This window comes from Chelonia mydas, chromosome 5, assembly GCF_015237465.2.
Source record: "Chelonia mydas isolate rCheMyd1 chromosome 5, rCheMyd1.pri.v2, whole genome shotgun sequence".
Lineage (NCBI taxonomy): Eukaryota > Metazoa > Chordata > Testudines > Cheloniidae > Chelonia > Chelonia mydas.
The window spans coordinates 96,752,209-96,766,709 of NC_051245.2; the positions used below are offsets into that span (position 1 = coordinate 96,752,209).

General features: G+C 37.1%; 1 protein-coding gene across 4 annotated transcripts in view; it reads right to left on the reverse strand.

Moving 5' to 3' along the window:
- The window catches only part of SMC5 (structural maintenance of chromosomes 5), a 75,788-nt gene that overhangs the window by 32,000 nt on the left and 29,287 nt on the right, over positions 1–14,501 (reverse strand). For all 4 annotated transcript variants that reach the window (XM_037901845.2, XM_037901844.2, XM_037901848.2 and 1 more), the window contains 6 exons: positions 7,967–8,038; positions 6,562–6,817; positions 4,695–4,849; positions 3,061–3,174; positions 1,963–2,057; positions 1,603–1,735 (listed from right to left, as the gene is read on the reverse strand). In XM_037901845.2, the coding sequence (XP_037757773.1) occupies positions 1,603–1,735; positions 1,963–2,057; positions 3,061–3,174; positions 4,695–4,849; positions 6,562–6,817; positions 7,967–8,038 (825 nt within the window). The remainder of the gene's footprint in view (positions 1–1,602; positions 1,736–1,962; positions 2,058–3,060; positions 3,175–4,694; positions 4,850–6,561; positions 6,818–7,966; positions 8,039–14,501) is intronic.

Consider the following 14,501-nt stretch of genomic DNA (forward strand, 5'->3'; position numbering starts at 1 on the left):
GAGTTGCCAGAAAAGGAGAAAAAAGTTTTTTGGACTTCTTTCACCTTCCAGTAAGTGCAAGCAGCCTGCCATCTTCCCTTCCCATTGCCTGTGGTGATGGGGGAGAGATCAAATAACCTTGCCCGAAAGAGGATATGTGGAGAAGTGTCATTTCTCACATGGGAAGCACAGTTCCCAGCAGAGTTGAGGAGCAGCTGCCAGCTCTCCTCAGTTAATGCACCCAAGACACATTTTGGACATAGGCATGAACTCCAGCAAATCTTGAACACATAAGAAGTGACTCCTCTTTCCTCCCCATAAAAAGAATAGGCTTCAAGACCAGTAGATAGCTCCTTCAAAATAGGGAGATGAAGAGGAATTTCTTATCTTCTGCCATCTCATCTACCCTGCTGTTCTCTCCCTACCATATGAGGATGGAGAGAGAGACAGAGAGAAATAACCCCTCTCCCACAAAGAAGGGGCAAGCTTCCCTGCCTGTAGACCTTATTCCTTGAATGAGCATTAATTTTCCCTTTCTCCCTATTGAGGAGAACAGACTCCCTTAGAAAATGTGAATTTCCAACCATACCCCAGAAGAAAAAGCAATTTTTCACATTGGGATCCCATTCTCTGTGCAAGGTGAAAAGCAACTGTTCACCACAAACAGAACTACTGGTCCTGAAGGGCGTACTTCTTATTACAGTTACAAGTGCAAATCTTGAATGCATAATTCAGCACTGACTGAGGTATGGGGCGAGGAGAGCGAGCGAGCACGCACACAGGCTTCCCAGGAAGGTGACTCTTTCTGTAAGCCCATTTAAAACAAGTCTAAATTTTCTGACAGGTTTCAGAGTAGCAGCCGTGTTAGTCTGTATCCACAAAAAGAAAAGGAGGACTTGTGGCACCTTAGAGACTAACAAATTTATTTGAGCATAAGCTTTCGTCAGCTACAGCTCACTTCATCGGATGCTCATGAAAGCTTATGCTCAAATAAATTTGTTAGTCTCTAGGGTGCCACAAGTCCTCCTGTTCTTTTTTCTAAATTTTCTGTATTTCCTTTATCAAAACAAATAATACAGTGAGGAGGTTACAAGACTATATTAGATACAAGACATTTCAAGCAGAAAGTACCTTTCAATTACTGCTCTCAATAGTTCACTGTTTCAAGTAGGGGTCATGAGATTTCCTAGCTCCAAAATGAAAACATTTATTTTAAAATTTGGAAAGCTAGTAACTGTTTGTAAGTTATTTTACTTTAAAAGTACCCAGAAACTTTCAGGCCTGGCCACCCAAAAAGCTTACTTGGTTACTATAAAACAGATTCATAGTTTTGACTTTTTACCGTAATAAACCTCTGAGTTTTAGAGATTTGATTAGTGCATTACTAGGGTAAGATGAACATTTAACTTCCTGTGAAGCACTGCAACCAACAGTTTGCTCCAATGTGTTAAAATCTACTCATAATGTAAGCTACTATTCTTGGTTTTCTCCCCACTAAGTAAGTTTTATTTGTACCCAAAATAACACCCATTACAACTTTTTTCATGTCGACTTTGCAGCAACTTTCCTAAATATGGTCTTAAGAAAATCACAGTCCTGCTCATGTTATTTAGCACCTCTCACCCTTTCAATCATGCTTCTGGTCTTCTCAGTTCCCACAGGGACATCATGAACACGATACTGGGAACAAAGGTAACTCATCACAGGATGAGGAGCATCAAATAACTCTCGTAAATAAGAGAAAACACCATATTGGCTACGGAAGAGAAAAGGTGAAAATCACAAATAGATCTTTAACCAGTTTTGTTTATGACAAGTTAGCACAAATATTCAGAAAGAAAAAAAAACATTAGATCTTAAGGTAAGAGTTTGATTTGCCAAAAAAAAAAAAAAAAAGCATCGTGCACAGCTACATCATTTTGCACTGAGAACAAAACATTCAATGTTGACAATAGTTTTAAGGTTAAGTATTTTATTGCTTACTGCAACTCTTCAACTGATCTTGAAGGTCTATTTTCAGCAGATGACTCAGCAGGTGCACATACAGTATTAACTTTTAATTTCTGATGGTCACGCACCTAAATGTTACACCAAACAAGATAGTAAGTTAAAATGATACTAATGTATGAAAAAGATGTATTTCATAGAAGCAAACATTTCCTTTAAATTGATTTAATCTCCCAACCATGCATTTGAAATTATTCTGATTCCCACATGATAACCAAAGTTATTTACATCCATTAAGGCTTTTTCCTTTTCTCTACATTCAGTTAGCAGAAAACTGTGGTCAGTTAGCCGGTAAACAAAGCGAAGAAAGAAGAAAGAAGTCCTCCTTATGTTTTTTTCCCTCATTAATGATCAATCTCCTTAGCAATGTTGCCTTGGTGATCTTCAAAATCCTGAACAGAAATGAGTTACTGTAGAAAAGATCCTTTCTGCATCAGCATCTGGTAAATATGTAATATAGATGTGAACTAACCCTTCCAGATGTTTAACTGATCTTTTTACCAATTCCTTAAATATATACATTTTCAATTTCAATTTACTAGACAAACTGAAATATCCAGTAAAAAAGGAGTCTCAAGACAAACATGAAAGGAACACAAACCACTAAAACATATGCAAGTATCCACAAAAGCCCACAACTGTGGTGCCCCAACCAGCTGAGTTCTCCATAGACTACCTAACTACCACCATGCAGGAAAAATTTTTCAGAAAATACATTAGTCAAATCAGCAGCAATCACTGACAGTCAAATTCAGAGCCCGCCGTCCCACCCAAATAGCTGAGCCAGGTATGAGTCAGATGCGCAGGGATGCAAGAGCAAAAAATCCTCCTCTCTGGATTTTGAAAAATCTTGCTCTTATTTAAATTATGCAAGAGAAAAATCAGATGGGAGTCTGTATATCTGTGGTCTCAGTACAGTTTACAAAAAAACTGATCTTACCTAGCAAATGTATTATTACATAGCGCATAAATTACTTAGTGGTCATAATAAGTAGGCTCTAAACTGGAGGGTTCCTACAGCAATATTATTTATTTTAAGCTACATTTTTACATGTTATATGACTGAGTACTTGCCTCCCGAAGAAATATTTCCATGTCTTCTTGACTTTCAAAAACAAAGGCTCTCATATCATTTGCTGAAATGTGATTTTCAACATATTTAGCATGTCTATTGTCTTTCATGTTTATCTGCTCAGATAAAAAGACAAAGGAGGATCATGAAAAGAGTGATGTAATATAACTATAAAAATAAAACACATTAAAAACAATAAATAACTTAAGACAGGTAATATCCAAGCCAATATTTAGTAAAACAACGGCAATACTTTGCCCTAAGGAAAGGTGGAAATATCAGAAAACTCAGATTCATCTTTAGGATATTCAGATGCAGTTCTCATTGATTTCACTAGTAGCCAGTGAGCACATCTAAACATAAATATAGAAACCCAAGGCCCTGTGAGGAGACAGAGGATTTGGAATTACTAGAAATTAATCTGGTTTTCTCAAAAGAATTCTCAGACAAAACAAATCCATTGTTTAAGATGAAGGAAGGTTTTTGTATCCTGGTAAAATATGGTAATACTAGGAACATATCAATACACTAAAATTATATTAGCTGTAAAAGGATCAAGATATGTTTGAGAAAATGAACACGCATGACTATACAACTCTATTAAATAGAGTGGCAGTTGACCAGAGTTGGATTGATTCCACCAGTGATTTCAGAACAGGTGAGCCAGTTTTAATTCATCTAAAAGTTTCAGATGTTCCTAAAACCCTCAAAGAAACAGGGTTATATTGTACAGTACAGATTAGGGAAAAAAGATTCAGATGTTCATGGACATTGTGAAGATTAACTAGCCTTGAAGGAGAAAGGTAACGGCCCTTAGATCAAGATATGTTTTTGATTAACTTGACCTGACAATGCTATATCCAGCAGGACCGAATGATCTGGAAAGGGCAAAAATAATATTTGATTCTGACAATACAAAACCATTTCTGGCATTTCCAAAACCAGCATGAAGCAGCAAGTTTAGAAGGATTAGTTAAACTTAGTTACTGACTCCTGAGTACCTTAAACTATATAAAATGAACATTACTGACAACTACTGGTAATAATAGGAAAGTATGGCCAAGAAACAAACCAGGACTGAGCACAGACTGAACGCCTCTATGCCTGCCACTAGATGTGGAAAAGAAGCAACTGAAGCAGGTGGGGGAGCAAAAGTCCTCTTATAACTTCTGCTCTGAATATTCAGAACTATGAGAAGGCTCGCATGTAATCCCAACCACCACTGCTTTCTTAGAAGATTCCCAAATTTCAGAGGAATACAAGAGGGATGCATCTCACCAGTTGGAATGTGTAGAGGCCACCTTGAAGTAGGGCAGTTCCATTGGAAACCTATATGTTGGATGGCTGAAAGCACTCTGTGTTCATCCATGTAACAACATACCGAAGGTACAAAGGAGTCTAGTAAAACTTTCACACTTGTCACATTACTTGAATGAGATAAATTACACATCTTAACCAGCTGTAGACACTGATTTACATGTACTCCAGTTTGCTAACTCATTGTAAAACAGTAGATAAGGTAGGGAGTCTCTAGATTTTAGGTTTATAATAGAAATAACAACCAATCTAGAATTTAATTTTTTTAAGACACACTATTAGCCACTAATTAGTATTGTACTCAAGCGAATTTTCTTACTGCAAGCATCATGGGTTCACAGACACTTCTTTTAAAACGGTCTTTGTTCTCCCTTAGCCACAGAAGAGCATTGTATGTGTCTCGATATCTCCCTCTGAGCTTATCTTCCTTCAGATTCATCATATTGTTAAACTGTACAATGCGATCAGTTACTCCTGTAATTTTGTTTAAGAAAGTTATATTAAATCATGCCTACACATCACAACTAAAGATTTCTAATATTTAACAACTATAGTGCTACAGTATTATGGTTAGGAAAGACCGTTTCTTATTTTCATACATTTATGAACAGTATCCCATCTATTCTAAAGGATGTACTCCATTAAAATTTTAAATCCAAGAGCTATGTGAAATAAACAGAAATGTACTTCAAAACAGAGATTAACAATATCCAGGTATCAATATTAATATTCAAACTAATTTTTGCAATGGGCCTATTCTAGGTGCAGAGATATTCAAGTCAACAATTGCCAAATAACATAGCCAGAAATTCTGGACTGCCACTATCTTAAAAAAAAAAAAAAAAACCAAAAACCAAAACCTTCTCCACCACTACTCGAAAAAGGGAGGAGGAAATTTTATACTGGTGGGGCATTGGGGGATAAGAAACTTCTATTTCAGAGTATTTTTCTATTTGTTATTTATTTGGTGACAACAGAAGAATGTTGCTGTAATGCAAGAATGGTGTGGGAGGGTCCTTGCCACCCGAGAGAAGAAAGGGAGAACTCATTCTCCCTCTGAAGACACACCAAAGTAGCATTCTTCATGTCATCCCCTTTTGGGAGGGACCTTGAGGTTTCCACGTGATACTAAGAAAAAAATACTATAAAATCTTTTGGGAACACACAGAATGTTTCCAATCTACATTACTCCAACAGTGGGGAAGAAGAATAGTCTTGTACTTAAGACACTGGACTGGGATTCAGGAGACAGGGTTCAATTTCCGGTTTTTCTATATCTCACTAAGCAGGACAATCATTCTCTGTGCCTCATTTCTCCATTGGGGTATTTATGGATTTATCCTTGCAGTACATGGGAGGTGTTCAGATACTACAGCGTTGGGGCCATACAGACAAAAAAAAAAAAAAAAAAAAATGTGTGGAAGCAAGTTAGTCAAAAAGAGCTCTAAAAAGATAAATTTTAATTCTAGCTCTCAAGTTACATCAAGACAGAACAAACACAAAAGGCAAGGCTGATATAAAAAAGTGCAGTGTAATTCATTAAGGATAAAAAAGACTGGTCTCCAAGTTCATCTAACAAAGGCAGAAGGAGAAACAGTCACTAAGATAGTGCCATTTTACACATAGCATCTTGGCACCATGCCACATTTAATTCTTCTAGTTTAAATTAATACCATCAATTTAATAAAATGACCATTTCTGTCTGAAGTTTTTGTTTACTTAAAGTTACGAGTAACATCTAAAAATTACTGTAATAAAGAAAAACCCTTCTGTATTTTGTTTACTTTATGCATTTGACAAGACTGAAAAGTCAGTTTCAGCATTTCTCCTGTACAGTCTATCAGTTTTCCTTTTGTTTGTATGGGGCTTTCACAAAGTAAGAGAAAAAATAATTTAAATAGAAAATTCAATTGGAAAAACATACGAACTGGCAGCATCTGTGAGGAGCCGGTTTACTGAAACTACGTGCAATCATTTTTTGAAAGACTAGTTTTCAAGTTGATGGTGTCCCTTTAACAACAAGCTATCCCTGTCACTTTTACAGGCTTTGAAAGGATGAAAGCAATACAGAGATGTACAAAAATACAGTTACTGAGGTTTGAAACGATTTAATCTCAGTTAAGTCACTTAAACACAAAAGAATTGCATGTAGTAACCATAGTAGGGAAAGAATCAAGCAATCTCACTTTTCTTTTCCCTCTCTAGGTTCTCTCTCTCTCTTCGCAGATCACTCAATTCACCATCAATATTTGCCTTATCTTCTTGCAACTGTCTCAGCTCATTGTTAATAGAATCAATTTGTGGTTGAAGATTCTCAGAGTTTCCTGTACTGTTGAGCTCATTCTGCCAGTCCTCTATCATCTTACGAGCGTTGTGTATTCTCTTCTGTCGATCCATTTCTTCATCTCTTTTCATTCTCAAAACTTGCTGAATTTCTTCAATCTAAGAAATGCAAATATTTTCCCAGAATGGCATTTACAAATGAAATTTTTGCATATACAACAAAAGGCAGACAATTACAAAAGACTGTTGTAACAGATATTGAAATGTTGACGAAGTCAAGCAGGTTTAAAAATATAAGATCTCCTCCTTGCTCAGAAACCCACCTAACAACTGAAATTGATGCCTTTTTGTAAAATGACTAGAATCTGTGCCAGAGTTTTAAAGAACGAATGTGTTACAATCCCAATCTTTAAACACATTATTACAGATTCTTAGATATATGTTTATCTAAAATTATAGTAAAAGTTGCACGCTACTGGATAGTTTGAGAATTAATACAGGATTGAATAAGTTCAATGTAACAAAAAGGACTATGCAACTTGAACTCTCCCCCTTATGTTTAATTTTCATATTTATTGACTGAGTGCTTAGCTATGGATCCTTAATGTGGCATTAACAGCTTTTTGCATTTAATTTTTTATAAATTGTGTACATATAGAAGCCCTCTGATTAGCTAACACAAGCAACTATTCTGTTTCTTCATCTGGTTAGACTTAAGGCACCAAGGTACAGTGGATAAGAGTAAGTGAGCGCTAGAAAACATTCTAATGTAGCAAAAGTATTCAACAATAGCAAAAACTTGTAATACCATATTGTATACAAAAAGTAAATTCCTTATAAAAGAACATTACATCTAACTGGAGAAGACAGCTGTTCCATGATAGTGCTCTGTTCTACTGATAAACTTCATTTTCCTCGAGGATAGCAACTTTAAGGAACTCAGCAAGTCTGAGGGCAGAGGGTGCTGGGAGATACAGTGATTCATTGCATCTCCTGGGTACTTTGTCCCTGTTGCCTCCAAATTTGCCTCTGTACACTTTGGAGGGGGCTGTACCAACCAGCCGTGGGTCCCTGGAGGAGTGGAGGTTGCAGACAGCTTGTAATACTACATTTCATCTCCAGTTCAACTTTCCATCATGAGCAGCTGAAATATGGGTGTCATTGATGGAATCCAAACAGTGACTCAGCCACGACAATTCCACTATATTTCCCTGAACACTACATGTGATGCATTTAGTATTATATCAGTGCTCCACAGCACCAACAAACAAGCATAAAAAAAACCCACACACATTAACGTTCTCTTACTTGTTTGTCTTTCTTCTCCACTGCATCTTGTTTTTGTTTACATCTTTGAGAAGTGTCTTTGATTTCAGCAGCCTGAATACAATGAAATTAAATGAAAAAAGCAAGAAATTAGCCATAATTATTTTGTATATAACTATTTTTTAAAATGATAGCAAATACGCAAAAATCAGACTTTGGAAGGACATTCAGTTTGGAGCATCAAATATTCACCTATCATAGAATTTATTTTTGACAAAAGCTGCACATTCGTCAGAAGAAAATTGTTTCTAGACACCAACAGTTGTTTTATTTCATTGTAATTAGTCTAGCGATGTTTACTACATTTATATTGTCTATAATTTGTACAGAACTTATAACTGCAAGTGGTTTAGGAGCTACAGTGTAACATCATCAGCTATAGAGCTGCGCATTTGGATATACTTGCCAATAAAGAAAGGCTCATCATAATTCTGAAATTAAAATCACAATGCTCTTTAAGGATTGTAAATAAAAGAATTACGTTTAGAGTTTTATATTTTAAAAGGTAGCCTCCTTCTCCAAAACAACTTTCCCAAGGAAGATCTAAATGACTTAGTGCTCAACTGTGACTTTACAACAATTCCAGAGTAAGTGGCAGTGTATTGTTGCATTGTCTCAAGAGCAACCCAGGAGAGAGTCTGGGACTCAGGGCATAAGTCTCTCTCCCAGGTCCTCTGCAGCTCAAGGAAGAGATTAAACTGTACTGCATCTATATCCTGCACATCTATGCAAGCTGACATGCTTGAGAGAGAGATGGGGTGTTGAGCCAGTGTCCCTCCCCCTCCTCCACTCGATTCTCTCTCCTTCTATCCACCTGTGAAAAGAAAGGGTGTGTGGCATGGCAGCTCTGTAACCTGTTCCCTGACTGAGATGCTATCTGTCATGTGGGTAACTAGTGAGGGGCCATAAGGAGGCAACTTGCATCCTCTTAAACCCCTCCACTGCCATGCTAGCCAGGCCACATTTTGGCTTAGTAAATCTTTCTTTTTCAAGAGGCATTTAAAAGGGACCCCACCAACCTGAGATTTAATAAGGGTTTTTAAAAAAATATATTAAAGTAATTTCAGGTACTGTATCTGAATATCTGAGTACTTCTGGCAAATTTTGTTATTTTAAATCACATTTTCCTACTTATTAATTTTAAAAAAAAAGTGTCTAACACTCCGCTTCAACTGTATTCAAGACCCATGCAGACAAGAGAGGGAAGTGATTGACTATACAGGGGAAACAGTGAAAATGACTACACTCAAAGGGCATAAACTCCATTGATCTCAATGAGCGTCTTGAATTCAATGAGTCTTTCCAGTGACTTCAAGGCTTTGGATCAGACTCAAAGTACTTTCAAACTCAGAGTAAACAGGGAAAAAAAAAAAACTAAAAAAAGTAGAGGAGATATTTTTCAACAATCAGTAACTGCACTTAGTAAATGACAATCTGAGGAGTTACTTGCACAACAGTTGCTAAAAAGTTTTCAGACGCAACAGTGGATTTTTTTTATATTATGGTGCCACTTTAAAAGAGTATGTTAAGTAAAACAACTAAAGAAAGATATATTTTGCATACCTGAACTTGTGAATTAATAACAGCACCTGTGTGACAGCACCACTGTCTACTGTAAGTATATTGCACTGACACACAAGGATTCATCTGTAATCCCTACCTCCCTGAGCCACCAGAGCTGGGGGGGGGGGAGGGGGGGGGGAAGGGGAAATCACACTGGTGTGTAGGGGAAGTGATGAAAAACTCCTGTGGCAACTGTTTGGTGAAACTCAAACCAATAAAAAGAGGGAAGAACAATTCAGCATTCTTTTGCCAAAAGGAAGACCTGACAAATTCAGGATGGTAGTGAGCATCAGCATACTGGGATCAGAAAGAACCTGGAGGGCTGGCAATGGATCCAGAATTTAGAAAAATTGGGAAACACAATCAGAAGGTGTGTCCAGTTTTGAAAGGAGGAGGGAATCAGGAAGGAGAGAAGTACCTAAGGTATTGTATTTTTGGTTGTAGTTACGGAAAGATGCACAAAAAGTAGGAGGAGAATGGGATGGGTTGTGTCTTGTTTTAATGCATTTTATATATGGTCACACAAAATAAGTTTCTCACCCCTCTGTGTTCTACTGGACTCTAAATTCTGACAGAGGTATCAAAAAACATTAAGGATCATTCATCAATATTTTACAGACAAGCGCAATTTCTCTAAAGAACCAGAGGAATACAATATCTGCTTGCTATTATCATGAATGAACTGAAAGTACTGTATGGCTGCATATGGATGGAGTTTAAAAATACTGTATTGGAGGCACAGAGCCAAATCACAACAGGGAGATACACTTCTACTTGGCTCGCTCAGCAAGTGGTATCTAGCAAACTTAGAGTTAAATCTTACCAATAACTTATTTATTTTTAAGACAATATTTAATACTTCAGCCAATCCTACAATGCCAAAGATTAAGAAGAAAGCCAGCTATTAAGATTTCATGTGAAATTGCCCACTGCTGAGATGAAGGATCTACCATTTTACTGTGAAGCAATTACTGTTTCTGCTCCCGCTGAAAAGCAGACTAAATCAAAGAAAACCTGCCAAAATGTAATGCCTGTTTCCAAAACGTGTGTGCGGCAATAGCCATTATGGATGGGGAAAATGGATTCCATCAACTTCAGAATAGCGCAACTGGAAACTGTACAGACAACAGTACAGAAATTAGACCCTTCAGTGCAGAAGCCACAAAAAGATAAGTGACCAGAAAAATGACTTTTGGGGCTAAATTTTTAAACAGATCTCTCTACCTGGCTGTCACATGGAAATATTAAAAACTTATGGCCCTGAACTAGTTACGAACATGACAGATAGCATGTCAGTCAGGGAACAGGTTACCGAGCTGCCATGCCACACCCACTTTCTTCTCACAGGTGGATGGAGAGAGAATGGAGAGGAGGTAGGGGAGGGACATTGGCGCCACACCCCATCTCACTCTCAGGCTTGCAGCTTGCACAGATGTGCAGGATATAGATGCAGTACAGTACAGGGAGTACTACAGATGACAAAATCTTTATTGAAAAACCACAATCCACTGCAATAAGAGAAATACCAAAGAAACCCAACCTATCAACTACAAAAGCTACTATTTTTAAAGCAGGGATAAGGACAGAATCTTATGTGGAGTTAGATATGCAAGAAAGTGTCTTAAAAAGTCATATTGTGTTTTTCCCTAGACCTAAATCCCGGTATTCAGACAAAGAGAAGATTATTAGTACTAATTTAAGACCCCAACCCTGCAGCTGACTGTACACATGTGGACCGAAGCACCTACACACAGTCATTTGCAGAATCAGAGCTTATTACAATATTGAAAATATTGACGCTGTAATCCTCTTTCTCCCCACCCCAAAAAAAACCTCAGGTAGGCATTCTAGAGAGAAATCTCTCTCTTCGGAAACAGTCAGCTGCAAGACTTTAAAAAAAAAATCCAAAACCCGCAACATTTTAAATGTCAGCACAGGGACACTTGATATCAACTGGAAAATTAATTCTAACTAGATTATGACAGACATTGTTAAATCATATGTACATTTGATTTACATTCATATTTTATATATGTGAATAACCAACTTTTTTTTTATCTGCCTTTCATTTTTTATGACTGAGAAGAAATATATTTTTGTATGAAACTGAAAATTGTTTTTTAAAATAGGGCCAAACAGCCTCCTCCTGTGTAAACCCCTTTGAAGCTCCCCAAGGGAAGGAAGACTCAGCAAGGTTCCCCTCAGGGAATTTTCCAAAACTGTTCAAGGGGGAAGGCCTTCTCCTAACTTGAAAAATGAACAGGATTTTATTCCTTCAGATCCTGCGATTCCACCTAAGGCACAGGGTCATCCCATGCATAGACCATCTGCTTTCATTCCAGCTCTCCAGTCCCTGATCCTTCCCCTAACTTCACCTTCCTTATCACCCCCTTAGAATGGGGTTCTTAGCCAGAGAAGAACCACAGAAAAGTTAATGTAATATCAGATACATTAATTTTCCTACAGATTTGCTTTCAGACTTGCCTCCTTCCAACCAGAAATGCCCAATACTACAGAGAGCTTTTTGCAGGCCTGGGTGGAGCAGTGGGGACACACACATGGGCATGCACATCGAGATCTCAGGGAAACAGTCAGGCTTGTAGATGTTTAATTCTGATGTCTGGCACAAATGGCCTGAAGAAAACCCTATTACACAACTGGTCATAACATGCCCAAAACTGAAACAGAACTTTAAAGTTGGACTGCTTCCACCCATTGCCAAACTGAGGATAAACAGAAGATCACACAGTTCTTGGGGGTATGGATTTATATTGCTTTCCATAACAAAAATAAGTGTCAATCTTTTTATTCCAATTATGAAACAATGTTTTCTACATGTAGATTGTTCATCTGAAGTTTGTAACTAAAAGGAAATTCAAAAAAGTTAGATACGCTATACTGATATAGTGAAGTGTTTTTAATCTTTAAGAATGTGTGCAGTTTCTCCGACTTATTTTAGGAGATGACAGCCATGTGAAGTAGCCTGTGTTAGCATGTACTATTAAACTGGTTGATTCTTTAACATAAAGCAAAAAAGAATGTGAGCACAGTCTTCCCATGATCATACAAGCACTTTAGTTGCTGCCCCCACATCTTTTGCTATTGATGCCAGTGAACATTCTCTGGCAACAAATCAAGGAGCACGCTCCGTTTTCACATGCCAAGAAAAGGCAGGGTGCGGGTAGAGTGGAAATCAATTACCAATCCCCAAAAGAGAACTACTGACACAAACAATCAGTAAAACAATATCAGTAGCTCTATGGCAATACTTACTTACAAAATACTAATCCTGCAATGATGTTATGATAATGAGAATTTAATTTGATTATCAGGAATTATTCAATTTATGTGGTCCCCATTAATGTAATATATAACCCCTCCACACATACATTTTTCCTCACAACATAGCAATAAAATAGGAAAACATTAATACCACCTCCCCCTTACAAATGGAGCACTGAAACAGAGATAATGAGAGTAAATTCCTGGCACCATTAAAGTCAATGGAATCTTTGCCACTGACTTTCGTGGAACCAGGATTTCATCCTAAGTGACTTGCCCAAGATCATACAGAAAGCAGAAGGCACAATTAGGCACACAACTCATATTTCCAAGGTTCCAGTCTGTTGCCTTAACCACCAGAACATCCTTTCTTCCCCAGAATAGAACAGTGCACCTCAATCTTGAAAAGCACTGTCATCAAAACAAGTCTTAGACACACCAAATAATATCAGCACAAAATCTTGTTTTAAGGCAATATTGCATCACAACACATTAACTGTAAATTAAATCAATCCAACCATAACATAATTCTACATTAAAATCAACAGTAAAAACAATGTTAGAATATCACAGTGAATATTCTATTACTCTCCCTTTTGGAATAAATGATTTATTTCCTCTACCACCTCCTTGCTTTTTTGCTGATAGGAACACAGACGGAGTACTGCTGAACTATAGGCACAATTTAGACCTATCTAATTTACACACACAGGCCCTGATCCCACAATGGAACTACTCACTTGCATAAAGACAAAAGAAGGTTTATAGGATCAGGGATTTGTTAATCTGACTTCAGAAAACAGATGTACTGATTCAAGTATGTTGCTGTCACCTGGTTTGACCCTTTTCCATCACTTTTATCATTTCTATCACCTCCTCAGCTTTGGCTCCCACTTTTACATAGCACATAACCCATAATGAAGAATTTCTTTTCTGTACAAGTTAATACAAAGATGCTTAATATATTTTCCTGTGTTTTTCATACAGAGCATAACTTTTTCATTAATATAGCCCTATATTTCTAAGAATTATGGCAACGGTGATTCACAGCAGAATTCCTTCCTGCTTTTAGAAATCAGTAAAACATTAATTAAAAATGAGAAAATGATTAAAACATAGCAGGATAATACCAAGCTGTGCAAATGCAGCTTTGCATTTAACAAGCATGGAGGACTGTACAGCATTATGAAAATTAATCTCAGGCTTCCAGCTGTTAAATTCCCTCTAAGGAAACACATACTTTTACAATAAAACTGAAAATAGTGCAATTTGTTTAAAAAAAAAAGTTAAGACATTTTGAACCACAATAGCAAAAAAAATAAAATAAAAAAATCAACCTCCTCCCTTGCAAAACACCACCACCCAAAAAATTTGAGCAGTACTGTGGAGCATGAAATCAAAACATGCTTGCATTTATTTACTTGTAATGGACTAGTTTAGCAAAAACGTTTTAGCTGTCTTTGAAGTAATTTAACAGTAGACTCAGTCTAACAGAAAATGGTTGCATGCACTTATCTGTTAAAAACAAGACAGCAAGAGAGTATACACCTAGAATCACATCGGTAATACCTCATCAAATTTTGGCATAAACCTTTGCTGCTGAAAAGTGATACTGCACAGTGCAATCCATTTCATCTGCCAGAGCAAAACAAATAATGATCTGAGCCAGGTT